This window comes from Podarcis cretensis (assembly GCF_951804945.1).
Source record: "Podarcis cretensis genome assembly, chromosome: 17".
Classification (NCBI taxonomy): Eukaryota; Metazoa; Chordata; class Lepidosauria; order Squamata; family Lacertidae; genus Podarcis; species Podarcis cretensis.
The window spans coordinates 6,771,737-6,786,613 of record NC_137187.1 but is presented as its reverse complement, the minus strand read 5'-3'; the positions used below and the strand labels follow the sequence as shown (position 1 = coordinate 6,786,613).

Below are 14,877 nucleotides of genomic sequence, written 5' to 3'. Positions count from 1 at the left end.
GGTATAACAGCACCACTCAAGGTTGCTTACAATACTAACAATAGGAACCAGGGGATTCAAATATCAGGAGTTCAGCCCTATACTCATGTAGGACCCTGGCAGAGATACATGCCTGACTGGCATGTTCTCTCCCTCCTGGTCAATCGTTCGGGAGCTTCAAAAGCTTCTGCCTGAACATCACAGCGACCGATGCCAACCAACACCGGCACACTTAGGGATCCGCAGAGTTTGCACAGTTGCATAACACAGTGTTTCCCAACCTTGTGCCTCCAGCTGTTTTTGGACTACAATTCCCATCATCCCTTGCCACTGGTCTTGCTAGTCAGGGATGATGGGAGTTGCAGTTCAAAAACAGCTGGAGGCACAAGGTTGGGAAACACTGGCATAACAGACCTCAGCAACTCAGCATTTTGGCTAATCTACTTTATTTACATATAAACACACACGGAGCACTCCAGCATGGCTTCCTCTCTCTCTAGCATCAGACAGCAAAGAGAAAAAGAACAAAGGACAATAGTCCCACTTCACGGAACACATTAACACAAACATCCTGTCTCCGTCACTTCCCACACTGTGGAGTCAAAACATACACCGTCATGTGATAGACAAAAATCCCATGACTGCAATCACGGAGCAGGAATTCTAACATCAAATGCAAAAACAGCATCCAATTTTATAGCCCAGGAAATGTCCGGGAAAACTGAGTTTCATGGAGGGTGGGGTTCACAATCGGATCTGAGCTTAAAGCCTGTGTCTACTGTGTTTTCACCTTGCTAAAACTCTGCAGGTCACGGAGTCCCCAAAGGGAGTGAAGCTCTTAGAGGAACTTCCTGGAGACAGAGTCAACATGGCAGTGCAGGTCCGAGGCGGTCCTTCAAAACATGAGAGCACAGGCTGGGTTTTGGTAAGTTCCCATTGCACTATATAGTTCAAGAGTGCCCCTCCGTACAGCAGTAGATTCCCTCATTGCGAGAAGTGAGGTTACAGGGAACCAGACCTTCTCGGTAGTGGCACCCGCCCTGCGGAACGCCCTCCCTTCAGATGTGAAGGAAATAAGCAGCTATCTTCTCTTTAAAAGACATCTGAAGGCAGCCCTGTTTAGGGAAGTTTTTAATATTTAATGCTTTATTGTTTTTAACACTTGATTGGAAGCCGCCCAGAGTGGCTGGGGAAACTCAACCAGATTATTATTATTATTATTATTATTATTATTATTATTATTATTGTAGTGGAGCAGCATTGCTGAACAACAAATAGAGCAGGATGATGTGTGGACTATCCGGTATAAATCCATTATTATTGCATCAGTGTTGCAGAATATCCCTGGAAAAAACCCATCAGTCTTCCCTTGTGGCAGCTGCCGTGAATTCTGAATCTATGAATTGTACAGACATGAACTAACCCTTTTGGTTGCTACGGTTCACCTTTTCTTCTTTGTGTATCTGTCTCCCTTCCAGATTAACCCACTGACAAAAGAAGACGAGGGCATTTACCAGTGCCATGCTACAAACATGGTGGGAGAAACACAGGCAGAGGGGAATATTAAAGTCCTAGAGCAAAGCAAAAATAAGAGGGGTAATTTCCCGGCATCGGATGACATGAAGTAGCAAGGTAATGTTGATGCTACTAGTGCTCTTTGAGTCTAGGAGTGCCATTTTAAGACATTGTGTATGTCCAGCTTGGGTCATAGTCAGCACTGATTTGTACATGGTTTACATGGTGTTCTTAACGAAAAGGTTCCTGCCCGGAGGAGCTTACAGTGTTAATTTCAACTCATGGAGAGAAAGGCAGAGCCATGAATACCAAAGAACTTCTAGAACAGCCTTAAAAATAAGCCTTCATAATTGGGCACTAAGAGGCTGGCAGCCAGTGTTTCGGTCCAAACGTGGGAAATCCCTCCTCACCAACTAGCATGTAAATACTAGTTAGCAAGCCAGTTTGGGAAAAGCCTTTTCTCAAACAAGCTAGTGGAATAAAGCATAGCAGATGGATGAGTTTCCTTTCCTCTGCAGCCAGCACACAAAGTGGACTGGGAGATTCATCCCTCTTCCCTCTCTCATCTGCTTGCAATTCTACACTCACCTCCATGAAATTCCTGGTCTACTATCATGCTTCATTCCAATGTATTTAAGGTTTTTTTTTTCCAGGACTGGGGGGTTAAGTCAAAGGCTTCGTTTTTAAGCAGCTTAGTGTAGTTACGGATGACAGGTAAAAGGAATTGTAGAGGGATTCTTGGCCCGGAGATGGAAAGAAGATAAAGTCCCGACCAGAGAAGAATGGCAGACTAAGTTGATGGATTATGCCCCAAAAAAGCTTAACAACGTTGGCCTACCCCCCTAAAAAAAGCTGGACAACTTTGACCTGAACCACTAAAAAAAGCTTGACAACTCTGAACTCCCCCCCTCCTTTTTCTGGGAGTAGATCACAATCTCTTGGGAGTTGGACGTCCCTGGAATAACACTTGTAGTTTAATGGGAATTTTGGACATAATGGAGATGTAAAATATTTGGATTATTATAAAAGATGCAGGAGGAAATGATTTACAATAGTACCCACAAAAGGGAGGGGGGAAGTCCAGGAGATTCTTTGGAATCTTGTTTTTATGTTGTATGTTGAATATGTGATTGAAAAACTTTAATCTGAAAAACCAAATAAATAATTAAAAAATCGTAGAGGGATTCCATTTTGCTCATCATCCCATTTTCAACGCCCCTTGCAGGATAAAGTGTGTTGTGAGATGGTGTCAACAGGTTTGGCACCATCACACCTGAGGACATATCACACCTGGTTCAGGGGACCTGCTCCCCCACCCCCCTATGTACTTTAAGATCAGCTAAGGAAGCCCAGCTTAAAGTGTCTCTGCCTCTTGGCCGTCAAGTAAATGGGTGGATACAACAGTTGCACTCCATTCTCCTCCCATCTGTGGAACTTCCTTCCTAGAGAGGAGTGTTCATTATTGAGCTGCTTTTTACATGGTGAAATGTGGGCATGTAGACAGTTTTTCCCCAATTTATTGCTGACAGGTTGGGGGTTTTTTTGTGACATGTTCTTTCAGGCGACAGACTTTGTCATTTAAATGTGATTTTATTGCAACTACTGCGTTTTCACAGCGCTGCAAGCTGCTTTGAAAGCCTTTTGAGGCTATCAAATGGGAGGGGTTAATAAGGCTCAGAACAAGTCAGCAAGCGAGCATTGAGATTATTCTTTGAATGTAAATGCTCCAAAATCCAGAAGGATAGGGAAAGCGTTTTCTTATTTGCACTGTTCCCACAATAGAGTGGACCATGTAGTTGGAAGTAGTATTCTCCAAGAGCAAAGATTCTTGTCATGCACTGGGTACTTCCATCTTCTAGGTACGCCTCCAGGCATGTCAGTATTTTGCAGGAGATTCATGCAGATGCTTTCGGTTTGCACAATTAAAGTGTCATGTGGCCCTAGCATAACATATCCACTTGAAAGAAAATCTCAAGAGTTAATCCCTACCACAAAATACTGACAGCCTGGAGACAATCTGAGAGAGAAAGCAATCAGAAAATGGGTTAAGAGAAGTGAATAGTAGAATCATAGAATCATAGAGTTGGAAGAGACCACAAGGGCCATCGAGTCCAACCCCCTGCCAAGCAGGAAACACCATCAGAGCACTCCTGACATATGGTTGTCAAGCCTCTGCTTAAAGACCTCCAAAGAAGGAGACTCCACCACACTCCTTGGCAGCAAATTCCACTGTCAAACAGCTCTTACTGTCAGGAAGTTCTTCCTAATCTTTAGGTGGAATCTTCTTTCTTGTAGTTTGGAACCATTGCTCCGTGTCCGCTTCTCTGGAGCAGCAGAAAACAACCTTTCTCCCTCCTCTATGTGACATCTTTTTATATATTTGAACATGGCTATCATATCACCCCTTAACCTCCTCTTCTCCAGGCTAAACATGCCCAGCTCCCTTAGCCGTTCCTCATAAGGCATCGTTTCCAGGCCTTTGACCATTTTGGTTGCCCTCCTCTGGACACATTCCAGGTTGTCAGTGTCCTTCTTGAACTGTGGTGCCCAGAACTGGACACAGTATTCCAGGTGAGGTCTGACCAGAGCAGAATACAGTGGCACTATTACTTCCCTTGATCTAGATGCTGTACTCCTATTGATGCAGCCCAGAATTGCATTGGCTTTTTTAGCTGCCGCATCACACTGTAGTACTTGCTTTTCTACAATTTCCGTAGCAATGTGGCCCTCTAATTTGGCCAAAGTAACTTTCAAAGTGGATTTTGCTGCACAACCTTTGGGTGGAGGTTAGTAGTCTTAATGCATCTCCAGATGATCTCACCCAATAACTGTCTTTTCCCCTCCATCCCTTCCTTCTAGGATGAAGTGATCTGACTACCTCTGAGGGAATCAGAGCCAAGCAGACTAGAAACCCATGGAATAGTGATTTGCTTTCTTAACTTGCTGAAGACTAGAAGATACCATTTTGATATTCTTATTAATTAATGGTGCAATTTGCACACCTTTTTCTTAGAGTGTCTGATTAATACTGGGCATGTAGTGAATGATGTAATAAATGCTCAATAAAAGCATGGTTGGTTTTTTACACTCTTAATTTTTCTCTCTCTTTGTACTGCCGCTCAGATGTAGTTCTAGAACAGCACCTGAGCACCCTCTCCTCGTCTCACTGGCTTCTCACTGCAATTTACTATAAAAGACAAATCTCAACAGTAGAACTATAATACTTGTATCTTTGAAAGTAAACCCAAAGAAAGACTATTTGTTGTTGTCTTGACTTCTGGCAGTACACTGTCAGTTGTCTTTGTTTAACCTTTAAATAAGAAAAGGATTGCGACCTTTCCCCTCATTTTCCATACTGCTATGCCTTTAACCTATCATGCATAATTTAAGCAAGGCAGAAGAGCAGGGCAGCAAAAAAAAAATAATGTAATCCTACATACACTTAACTAGGAATAAGTCCCATTGAATTCTATGGAGTGTACTTCCATGTAAGCGTAGGATTGTGCTGTGACACTGCCACAAACTTTCAGGCAAATTCAGTCATTCTGGTAGCACTTGTGGGCCAAAACAGCATCTTCAGATGCTCAAACAGAAGACATTTTTCATTATCAGCATTAGTCTGCATGAGAAATGTAGGCATAGCTTTCCTTCCCAAAATATTGATTGCTTACAAGGCACAATTTTCTAGCAGATCTGTGATTTCTCTCCTTCCAACGCCTTGAAAGAGTGGTTTCGTTCCTGATCAAAGAAATCTACACTAATCTGCATGACCGACAGCTGAAATAGCTATTTAAAAACAGCCACGCTAGATTTTTGCAAAGAAAAAGCTACTGGCTGCTGACACCTGGTGGCTACTTTCATACACTGCAATTTCTTTTCTCCGTTAAGGAGAGCAATTGACATGGTACATTACTGATTTTTAACTCGCTTATAGTAAATCTGGCATCACTGACTATTTGATATGGGGAAAGGAAGACTCACTAATAAGACTGCCAGCCTGTTAATAGTTTCAAGGATTGCCTTGTGGAATCGAACCAAGATGAGCACTCCGTCTCCCAAGAGCCAGGTGCCCTTTTAAAGTGTGCCTCTTCTGACTGTGGATGTTCCATTTAGGTATTCTGGCTGCTAATTGACCCATCTCCCAAGAATTTGTCTAATGCTTTTAAAAAGCCATCTCAGGCCCCATCCATATGCTGCAAGCAATAGCATAGAAGCCACTGTGATATGGCTGTTCCCAATGGTGGTATGTGGAGTAATGCTGCCAGCCCTGTCACACCTAACCCTAGCTCTCATTCATTGAGCCTCATATTGATATAAATGGCTTCTTTTTGTCTGCCCAGAAACAACCTGCCAGTCAACTTCACTGCAGGATCCCAATCTCTAATTATGAGAGGGATGAACTTATCTGCTTGTCACCATTTTCTGCTGCCTTCTTTCCAATGTCACCCTGATTCATTAAGCAAAGAGGAAGAGTAGTCAGACCCAATTTTGGCACTACTTAGCATCAATTGGTTTTCAAATCTTTGCATTCTGAAAAGCCTAGAACATTATCCTCACTGTTCTTCATTCCTGCCTAGTCACACTAAGCTTCTACTATCCTCCTCGCATTATATGTGAAAAGACATTTGCAAAGGGAATAAAATTCTCTACAATGACTGTAATTGTAGAATGCCATGTTAGAACATATGCCACATTTTATTTCAGCCATTCAAGATTTAACCACCGAGATTGCACAGGATACAATGAGATACTCTGGTGATAACCATATCGTTAACATCTCAGAGATAAGCTCTGCTCCAAAGAACTCTGTTTACAGGTAGCAATTTTCCCAAATCGGTTGATATAATCTCTGAAGAACAATAAATTTGTACCAAACATAAAGAAACCACATACTGACACATGTAAATAACGGTTATTGGCTTTCTCTCTTCGGCTCTTCTACAATCTTCCCAAATATTTCAGTAGGAAATGTCTGGATGCATTTGTCAGGATACAGAGCCTCTTCTTTGCAGCCCATTCAATGGGAGAGCAACCACTGTCCGCCTGGGTCTTCCATTCAGCCCGTCCTTGATGTTCTTTTGTTTTCATATGCTTTCCAGCTTCTTTAAAATGAATGGAGCTGAAGAAAGAAGCATACACCCATTTTTAAAGCCACCTAGGTTTGTAGTCATAACCACATAGCAGTGAATTCCATAAGTTAACTGTGCATTGGCACAGAATATGGTCAACCACATGCTAGAACAAATGAAGCTTCTGAACTATACATTAGTTCTACACTTGAGCATCTCCCAATATTCACTGGTTGCTTCTGATACAGTTATTCCATAAAGCATTCCTATATACCTATTAGAGCATCTCTCCTCGAATACTCAATCTAGCCAATTACATTTTCATTCCTAGAAAATGTATCTATTATTCTAATATTCTAAATATATTTGCTCTTCCCTTCTCCAACTCAATCTATATATTAATTTCAAGCAACATACAGCTGCCCAACTCTCTTGTCTCACTGCTGTATAGATGGAATCTCCATTTCGCATCCCAGCAAAAACAAGTGAGCTATTTGTACCTACCTACCATGAGTTGATGAAAAATAACTTCGTGTTTTGAATTTTCATATCTTAACACTGCAATTACAACTCCAGTGGGGAATCTCTGGCCTACAAGGCTGCTCTCATCATGTCTTGCCCACTGTCTGGCTTCAGAGACCCAGAAAGAAAAAGGAGTCAAGCTAAGTGTGTGTGGCTCTAATGGGATTTTCATTCCTACTATTTCCAAAAATTCTTTGTAGAATTGAGCTTTGGGAATTTTGAAGTTTGGAGACGCATCTGCCACATGAATTACATTCTGTCGCATCTTGGATCTACAAGGTGGAGTGAAAATCGCGTCTCCAAGAAGTGGTGTGTCATAAAGGGAGCTCTCTTGAAACAGCAGTGGTTTGGTTTTCACACCATGCAACATTCCCTCTTGCATCCAGAAGGTTGCACAGACCTTCCACTTGCACTGCTGTGGAGCTAGTCATTTGTATGCCAGCACTTTATGGGGAACAATTTATGGGGAACACATAATTTATTACACACCTTTAGGCACCAGGCAAAAACATTCCTCTTTAACCAGGCCTTTGGTTGATTTGATTTACATCCGATGCCCTTTTAAAGTGTGTGGTTTTTTAGGGGGGTTACTGGGTTATTTTTATTATGTATTTTGTGGTTTTATATATTGATTTTATTCTGTGAACCGCCTGAGACCCCTGGGTATAGGGTGATATAGAAATTCAAGAAATAATAATAATAATAACACATAATCAAATGTCCTTTCCATTTAGGTACATCTGACCCCCACCTCTCTCCCTCCCAAAAAAACATGCAATGTTTCAAGTACATATTTTTCCAATTCACAGATATCAACAGAAGTACACCGTTGGTAAAGGGACCCCTGACCATTAGGTCCAGTCGTGGCCGACTCTGGGGTTGCAGCGCTCATCTCGCTTTATTGGCCGAGGGAGCCGGCGTACAGCTTCCGGGTCATGTGGCCAGCATGACTAAGCCGCTTCTGGTGAACCAGAGCAGCGTATGGAAATGCCGTTTACCTTCCCGTCGGAGCAGTACCTATTTATCTACTTGCACTTTGATGTGCTTTCGAACTGCCAGGTTGGCAGGAGCAGGGATCCAGCAACGGGAGCTCACCCCATGGCGGGGATTCGAACCGCCGACCTTCTGATCGGCAAGTCCTGGGCTCTGTGGGTAGCTGCACCCAGTTGTGACTCCTTGTGTGTGTGGAAAAGGAGATGGTCAAAAGGCCTTGGCTGGGCTGCTCTTTGGAACTCCCTCCCCGGACAAACTAGGGCCGGCTGCTGCAGGCTTTGGGCCTCCGCCCGCCCTCGCTTGTCCCCACGAGCCGGCCGGACCCCAAGGCCTCTCTCTCCGCTCGCCACTCACTGATGCGCAGCGCGGCCACGTAGATGAGGAAGGTGCGCACGGAGGAGAGGACGTCCTCGCGCATCTTCCGCTTCAGCTCCTCCGGGTCCAGCTTGGGCCCCAGGCCCTCGATGCGGAACATGGCCTCCCGCACCACCGCGTCCCTCAGGCGTCGGCTGGGCGAGCGTCTCCCCTCCCTGCTCGGCTGGAGCGAAAGGCCGCTGGCTAGAACTCGCGCCGGGAAAAGGGCCTTCCTGTTCCCGCCCACCGCGGCTGCGCCGATTTCCTGTACGGGTCCCCGCTAGGGACAAACCTCCTTCCTCACGGTTAGCTTGTGCCGTGTACGGGTCGCCGCTAGGGACAAGCTTCGTTCCCCGTCGCTGCACCGCTCTCCTGTACGGGTCCTCGCTAGGGACAAACCTCCTTCCTCACGGTTAGCTTGTGCCGTGTACGGGTCGCCGCTAGGGACAAGCTTCGTTCCCCGTCGCTGCACCGCTCTCCTGTACGGGTGCCCGCTAGGGACAAACCTCCTTCCTCACGGTTAGCTTGTGCCGTGTACGGGTCGCCGCTAGGGACAAGCTTCGTTCCCCGTCGCTGCACCGCTCTCCTGTACGGGTGCCCGCTAGGGACAAACCTCCTTCCTCACGGTTAGCTTGTGCCGTCTACGGGTCGCCGCTAGGGACAAGCTTCGTTCCCCGTCGCTGCACCGCTCTCCCGTATGGGTGCCCGCTAGGGTCAAGCTTCCTTCCTTCCACAAGAACCGACCAAAGAACGGGAAAAGTAGTAGCAGCGTTACGAGCCATAAGAAGATGGAGCGATGCTACTTGAGCCATAAGAAGATGGAGCGATGCTACTTGAGTGCCCATGGGATTTTTATTACTTTTTAGGTTTGCATGAAGGGCAACCCTTAGCCGTGTCTACTTAGAAGTATTAAAAGCCCTATTAAATCCGAGGAAACAACATTTTGAATTTTTGTGACTCCACTGAATCGCATTAATCGTCTTTTGGGAGACCGAAATTTTAATAAGGAATGGGGAAAACTTGTAATTTACCTTGAAAACCATTGAAACAGTTGAAATCGTTAGTAGGGTTGAAATAACACTTGTTGCTTAATGGTGAATTTTGGGTATAATGGAGATTACATAAAAGATTATTATAAAAGATGCAGGAGGAAATATTATTATTATTATTATTATTATTATTATTATTATTATTATTATTTATACCCCGCCCATCTGGCTGAGTTTCCCCAGCCACTCTGGGTGGCTTCCAATCAAGTGTTAAAAACAATACAGCATTAAATATTAAAAACTTCCCTAAACAGGGCTGCCTTCAGATGTCTTTTAAAGAGAAGATAGCTGCTTATTTCCTTCACAAATATCTAACAATAGGACCCACAAAGGAGAGGAGGAAAATCCAGGGGAGTGTGTATGTGTGTGTGTGTAAGAAAGGGGAAACAAACTCCAAGCATTGGAGATGGGCAGTCAAGTTGTGCATCCATGACAGTGTCCAGAGGGGGAATAACCACAGAGAAGAGACACTGGTTTGTCTGTAGCAGCGCAACCCCAGCTGAGGCATCTAATCATAAGCCTGCATTTTTATCAAAGCTTATATTTTTGATCAGGGCCTGTATATTAAGATGAGCTTAAAGATTTTCAAATGTTTCATGCCAGGCAGAAGACCAGCTGCCTAAGAACCTTGGCAATGTTTATTCTCCTGGACAAGGGGGCCCCCTGATTTATAGCAGAAAACAATTCTCAAAGTCGTAAAAAGGGAATTACAGGCTGAGAGCGAGGACACTGACCTTGCATGTTGCAAAGTACAATTAAGCTGTAAGAGTGGTTAAATTAAGAGTTGGTAAATAGTAAAATAAAACCATGTGCCTCCCATTAAACTTGAGCCATATTTTCCTAAGGTTAAAAGGCCAAGAGCATCTGGCTGGCAGAAAGGAAGAGAGTATTTTGGGAAGTCTTTTTCTAAAGTTGTTTCTTTCTTAAACTGAGATCCTTTTAAGATTTCTTTTCCTTTTAAAAGGTTATTTATGTTATATATTGGCTTAAATGTAATTATGCAAAGGATTTAGAAACTAAGAAATGTTAAATCCTTATGCTAGATTCTTATTTCATATAGTTGAAAGAGATCACAGGGGCCATCAGCCCAGCCCCCCTGCCAAGCAGGAAACATCATTAGAGCACACATATGGTTGTCAGGCCTTTGTTTAGAGACCTCCAAAAGAAGGAGATCTTTCAATGATGATGTGAACTCAAGATCCTTGACATCTGTTTAAGATAAAAATTTAAGATTAACCATTTGTTTTGGAGGGCAATAGGGCAAGGAGGGCAAGAGGTGAGCTGGTAATTAAGGTTCCTTGTTGAGACACATGTAAGATATATTACTACTTATTTGTCATTTATAGATAGAAGAATATATAGCTTTTTGTTTCCCATAAAAGGGCAAAAGGAAATGGGTGTATCTTTTGTGATTGGTTCTAGCAAACAGCCAATAGGAATTTCAACCAGGCTGATTGGACAGAGGCAGCCACAGGAGGAGCAAGGGGGCTGGATTAAGGAAATATAAGTGCTGGCCAGATTGGCAGGAGGCCAGGCCAGAGCTTGGTAACCATATACCACTGTGCCTCTCATTTATTTGTCTGACAAATAAATTATTATTTTAATTTCTCTATTGCTGCGTTGAATATTTCATTCCAGCTAAGCGTTAACCACAAGCAGGGTGCTACACAGCTGCGACAAAACATGTTTCCCCCATATCTGACTCTACAGCCACAGCAGGCGCTGTAGATGTCTGGCAGTTTAACTTCACCAAAAAAGGTGCACTCTTCCACTGTCTCCCGAGACAAATGGATGTCAACCACGGATTATTGTGAGCCGCTTTCAGCTGAACATTTGTAGTTGGAAAAGCAAAATGCAAATATTTAAATCACATCAGATCAAAGAGCGCTTGTTCTATGTTATGTTATGTTAAAATACAGAATAAGTGAACAAGAAAAACATACATTTTAAAGAAGATTGGAAAACGTTTATTGAATATATCAGAAATAATTGTGTACAGCTGAAAACGCTGGCGGCATTAAGATAAATTCAACAGTGTAAATAAGTTTTGATGGATGCAATAATGGAATACTGAATGGTATATAGTTTTTGTCAAATATGCAGGGATTTGTGATATGTAAAATGAACCAGGGAAAGAAGAAGGGAAGTCATTAATATCTTAAGGATGTAAAATGAGTATTTTAAATTGCAAAACAGACGATTTAATAAAAATTGTGTTTGTGTGCTTGCTCTTGTTTTTTGTTTTTTAAAAGACTTTTGCCTTGCTCTTCTGGCTTCCAGAGCACCTTTCAAATATCAGTGGTGGTGAAGAAGAAGAATGAAGAACAGTTGTTTGCAAAGAAGAAGAAGAATGAGGCTTCATTGAGTATTTCCAATGGATGTCACACTAATCTTTTTCCATCTCTCTAGCTGCATGGACTTTTAATTAATGGAGGACACCCATTTCCTAGTTCCTCAAACCTCTTTCCCCCTCCCTGTACAGGAAGTGAAAGCTTCTGACTGGGTGGGGTGGGGCAAAACAAATGAAGAAACCCATGAATTGTGACTGGGTGAAAGTGTGTTCACTCTGCAAACACACAAAAAAGCAACGTCCTTCTAAACACGGCAGAAACTGCAAAGTCTTGCAGCTGGGGCACTCACAGATGTGTGTTTATTACAGCATAAACTTTCAAAGAGGGTTTTGTCAGATGCATCCTGCTCTGTTGTGGGAATTGTTTTATTTTCGGGACACTTCTCTGTGCTGTTGCCTTTCAGAGGGGAGGCAACAGGGGTAATTTGTCCAGGCACTTGCACTTGTCAGGCACATCAACACTCCCACCAGAGGAGAAGATGAAGGGGAAAGGAGGCTCAGATAAATCCAATACCTTCGTTTTCACTTCAGGCCTATTGTGTGTGCCTGCCTCCAAGGAGTAGAGATTGGTGACACAAGAATGGGCCTTTTCAGTGGTGGCCCCCCATTTATGGAGTGCTCTCCCCAGGGTAATAAACTTATTTATTTCACCATCACGAACTGCTCTTAGGGGCCAGGCAAAACATTCAAATTCACACCAGCCTTTGGATCTTGATTTTAGAGGAGTACAGTAGAGCAGTATCTCTTCTTGTGCATATTATTTGTGTATATTGGGCTGTTTTATCCTTGTTTATGTAAAATACATGGGAGGAAGTACCTAATAAAAATTATTATTATTATTATTATTATTATTATTATTATTATCTGAGCCTTCTAGAATTACCAGCAGCTGCAGATGTTCAGATGATGGCAAAAGCCACAGGTATGGTTTTTTTTTACTATTCTGCATGGAAATAATTATTACGCTGCCAGCAGGGGTCGTTCTCTGTTAGATTTAAAATTAAGAGCATCTCATACTATCCTTTTTCTATGGTTCTTCACCCTGAACTGCCCTGGTGGAAATCAGATGTGTAATTCAAGCTGGGATGAAGTGGAGAAATTAGGGCAGGGAAAGTTTTCAGTATTCATTCAGACCCAGATTTCACATCACTATGCTCTAGACATCCATTCCAAATCATCATCATCCTCTCTGCAACCTTAAGCTAGTTGTTGAATCTAATTATAAATCAAGTCCAAAAGACAGATCGGTTCTTATCTCTAGAAGCGTTTATTTACAAGCCATAAATCAGTCTCTCCATCGGAGTTTTCCTGCATTCTCCGTGCTTCCAAAAGCACACAGACACAGCCTGTCTGTTTAGCTGTGTCTCTCAGCGTCTCTCGGTAGAACTGAAAGTAACTCTCACAGACAAAGCCTGTGACGTAAAGCCCTGCTTCCGGCCCCTCCCAGATGCAGGGCACCACGGAGTTTTAACCCTGTCTGTTCCAAACTCCACATTGAAGTCCTTCAGAGCAGCTGGTTTCTGTAAAAAACAGAAATTGATAAAATGCCACAGTCTGAGGCAGTGTGGTATAGTTGTTAGAGGGCTGGACAAGGACCTTGGGAGACTATAGAGTTCAAATTTCCACTTAGCAGGGAAGCCCAATGGGCCAGTCACACTCAGCCAAATGTACATGTGGGTGTGGGTGCATCATTGAGCAAATTATGCAATCCCTGGAGAAATGACATGGGCTGAAGGACCCTTGAATGAAGACATTAGTCATCGATTTTCCATCTCTGTCTTTAATAGATTTGAATAATGAGACCAGATAGCTGTGATTATACACTAGTCAAATTAAGCCCCTAAATAACATATTCATTTCCCCCAATGGCATGATGAATGGCTGCACTGACAATGCAGCTTAAAAGGTGGCAATCCTTTGCATGCTGTGTAAATGGACCTATTGTGTCTGCTTTGCTTTCATTATCATCACCACCAGCATTTTATTATCATTATCGCCATCTGGAAATGCAAAACCCACCTGTTTCCCAGGTCTGCCTCCATCCCTAGGCAAAACACGCAGGTTCCTTGGTAGGTGGAAAACAGGAAGGAAGAGGAACTAGGTGTCAGGTGTGAGTGCAGAAGCCAGGCCCTGTGACCAATAGGACTCTGCAGGACTGGGGCCTTCCTAAGTTTGTTCTGAAGAGGCAAGGTGCAGCCACACAGGTGAGGCCGATTGGTAGCTCACAGCACCTGGTGTCAAGAGCCGGGAAGGGATATAAGGTCAGCATTTTCCCTTTGGCTCTTTGCCACAGCAACATGTTCCCTGCCTTGCTGCGTTTGGCTTCTTGCTTCCTGATCCTTGAACTTCGGCTTCTTGACTCCTTGCTTCTTGATCCTCGGACCCCTGACTTTGTGACTTCTTGCTCCTTGAACCCTTGACTTCGTGATTCCCTGCTTCCTGACCCTTGGATCCTTGGCTTCTTGACTCCCAACTCTCTGACCCCCGGACTCTTGGCTTTCTGACTCCTGGCTTCTGGACTCCCGTTCCTGCTCCCACTCTGCCATCTTGCCCCCGGTCCCAACGTCCCCAGCCAGGATGTCGATTGACCGTGAACCGGACAGTGACACTAGGTATCCCTGATATCAACAGTGGTAGAGATTCATTTCTGGAAAATGGGGCATTAGCTGCTGTTGTTCTGGTTGTTCCAGCAAGTCTTGGTACAATCTGAACTCTCCTCCGTGGACCTTCCTGTGAATATCTGCCACTCCCTCCCATGTTCTTAAGACTCACAGGAACATAGGAAGTGGCCTTATCCTGAGTCAGACCAATGGCCCAGTATTCTGCACTGACTGGCAACAGCTCCCAGACAAGAGACTTTCCCCATCCTACTTAGACATGCCGAGGGTGAACTTGGGCCTTTCCACATGCAGACCAGATCCTCTGCCCTCCCTTATTCTCTGTTAGAAACTCATTTTGCCCTTCACTTGCCTAAGTGAATCTTTCAGTTTGCTCCTGTTCCCAAAAGCTAGAGAGAGATGAAACACATCAAGAGCAAATGGATGGG

The 14,877-nt window shown here is 43.7% G+C and overlaps 2 protein-coding genes and 1 long non-coding RNA gene across 3 annotated transcripts in view; 1 reads left to right on the top strand and 2 right to left on the bottom strand.

Moving 5' to 3' along the window:
• IGFBPL1 (insulin like growth factor binding protein like 1) overlaps nucleotides 1-4,578 on the top strand; it is a 41,024-nt gene extending 36,446 nt beyond the window's left edge. The window contains exons 3-5 of the mRNA XM_079959762.1: nucleotides 788-904; nucleotides 1,458-1,611; nucleotides 4,354-4,578. Of these exons, the coding sequence (XP_079815888.1) occupies nucleotides 788-904; nucleotides 1,458-1,607 (267 nt within the window). The 3' untranslated portion in view covers nucleotides 1,608-1,611; nucleotides 4,354-4,578. The remainder of the gene's footprint in view (nucleotides 1-787; nucleotides 905-1,457; nucleotides 1,612-4,353) is intronic.
• The window catches only part of LOC307206659, a 306,611-nt gene that overhangs the window by 218,190 nt on the left and 73,544 nt on the right, over nucleotides 1-14,877 (bottom strand). The window lies entirely within an intron of this gene.
• On the bottom strand, nucleotides 6,171-8,689 carry TOMM5 (translocase of outer mitochondrial membrane 5). The gene is made up of 2 exons (XM_079959911.1): nucleotides 8,433-8,689; nucleotides 6,171-6,613 (listed from the first exon to the last, which is right to left on the bottom strand). Exons 1-2 carry the CDS (start codon nucleotides 8,551-8,553, stop codon nucleotides 6,579-6,581), a joined length of 156 nt encoding a protein of 51 aa, XP_079816037.1. The 5' UTR covers nucleotides 8,554-8,689; the 3' UTR covers nucleotides 6,171-6,578.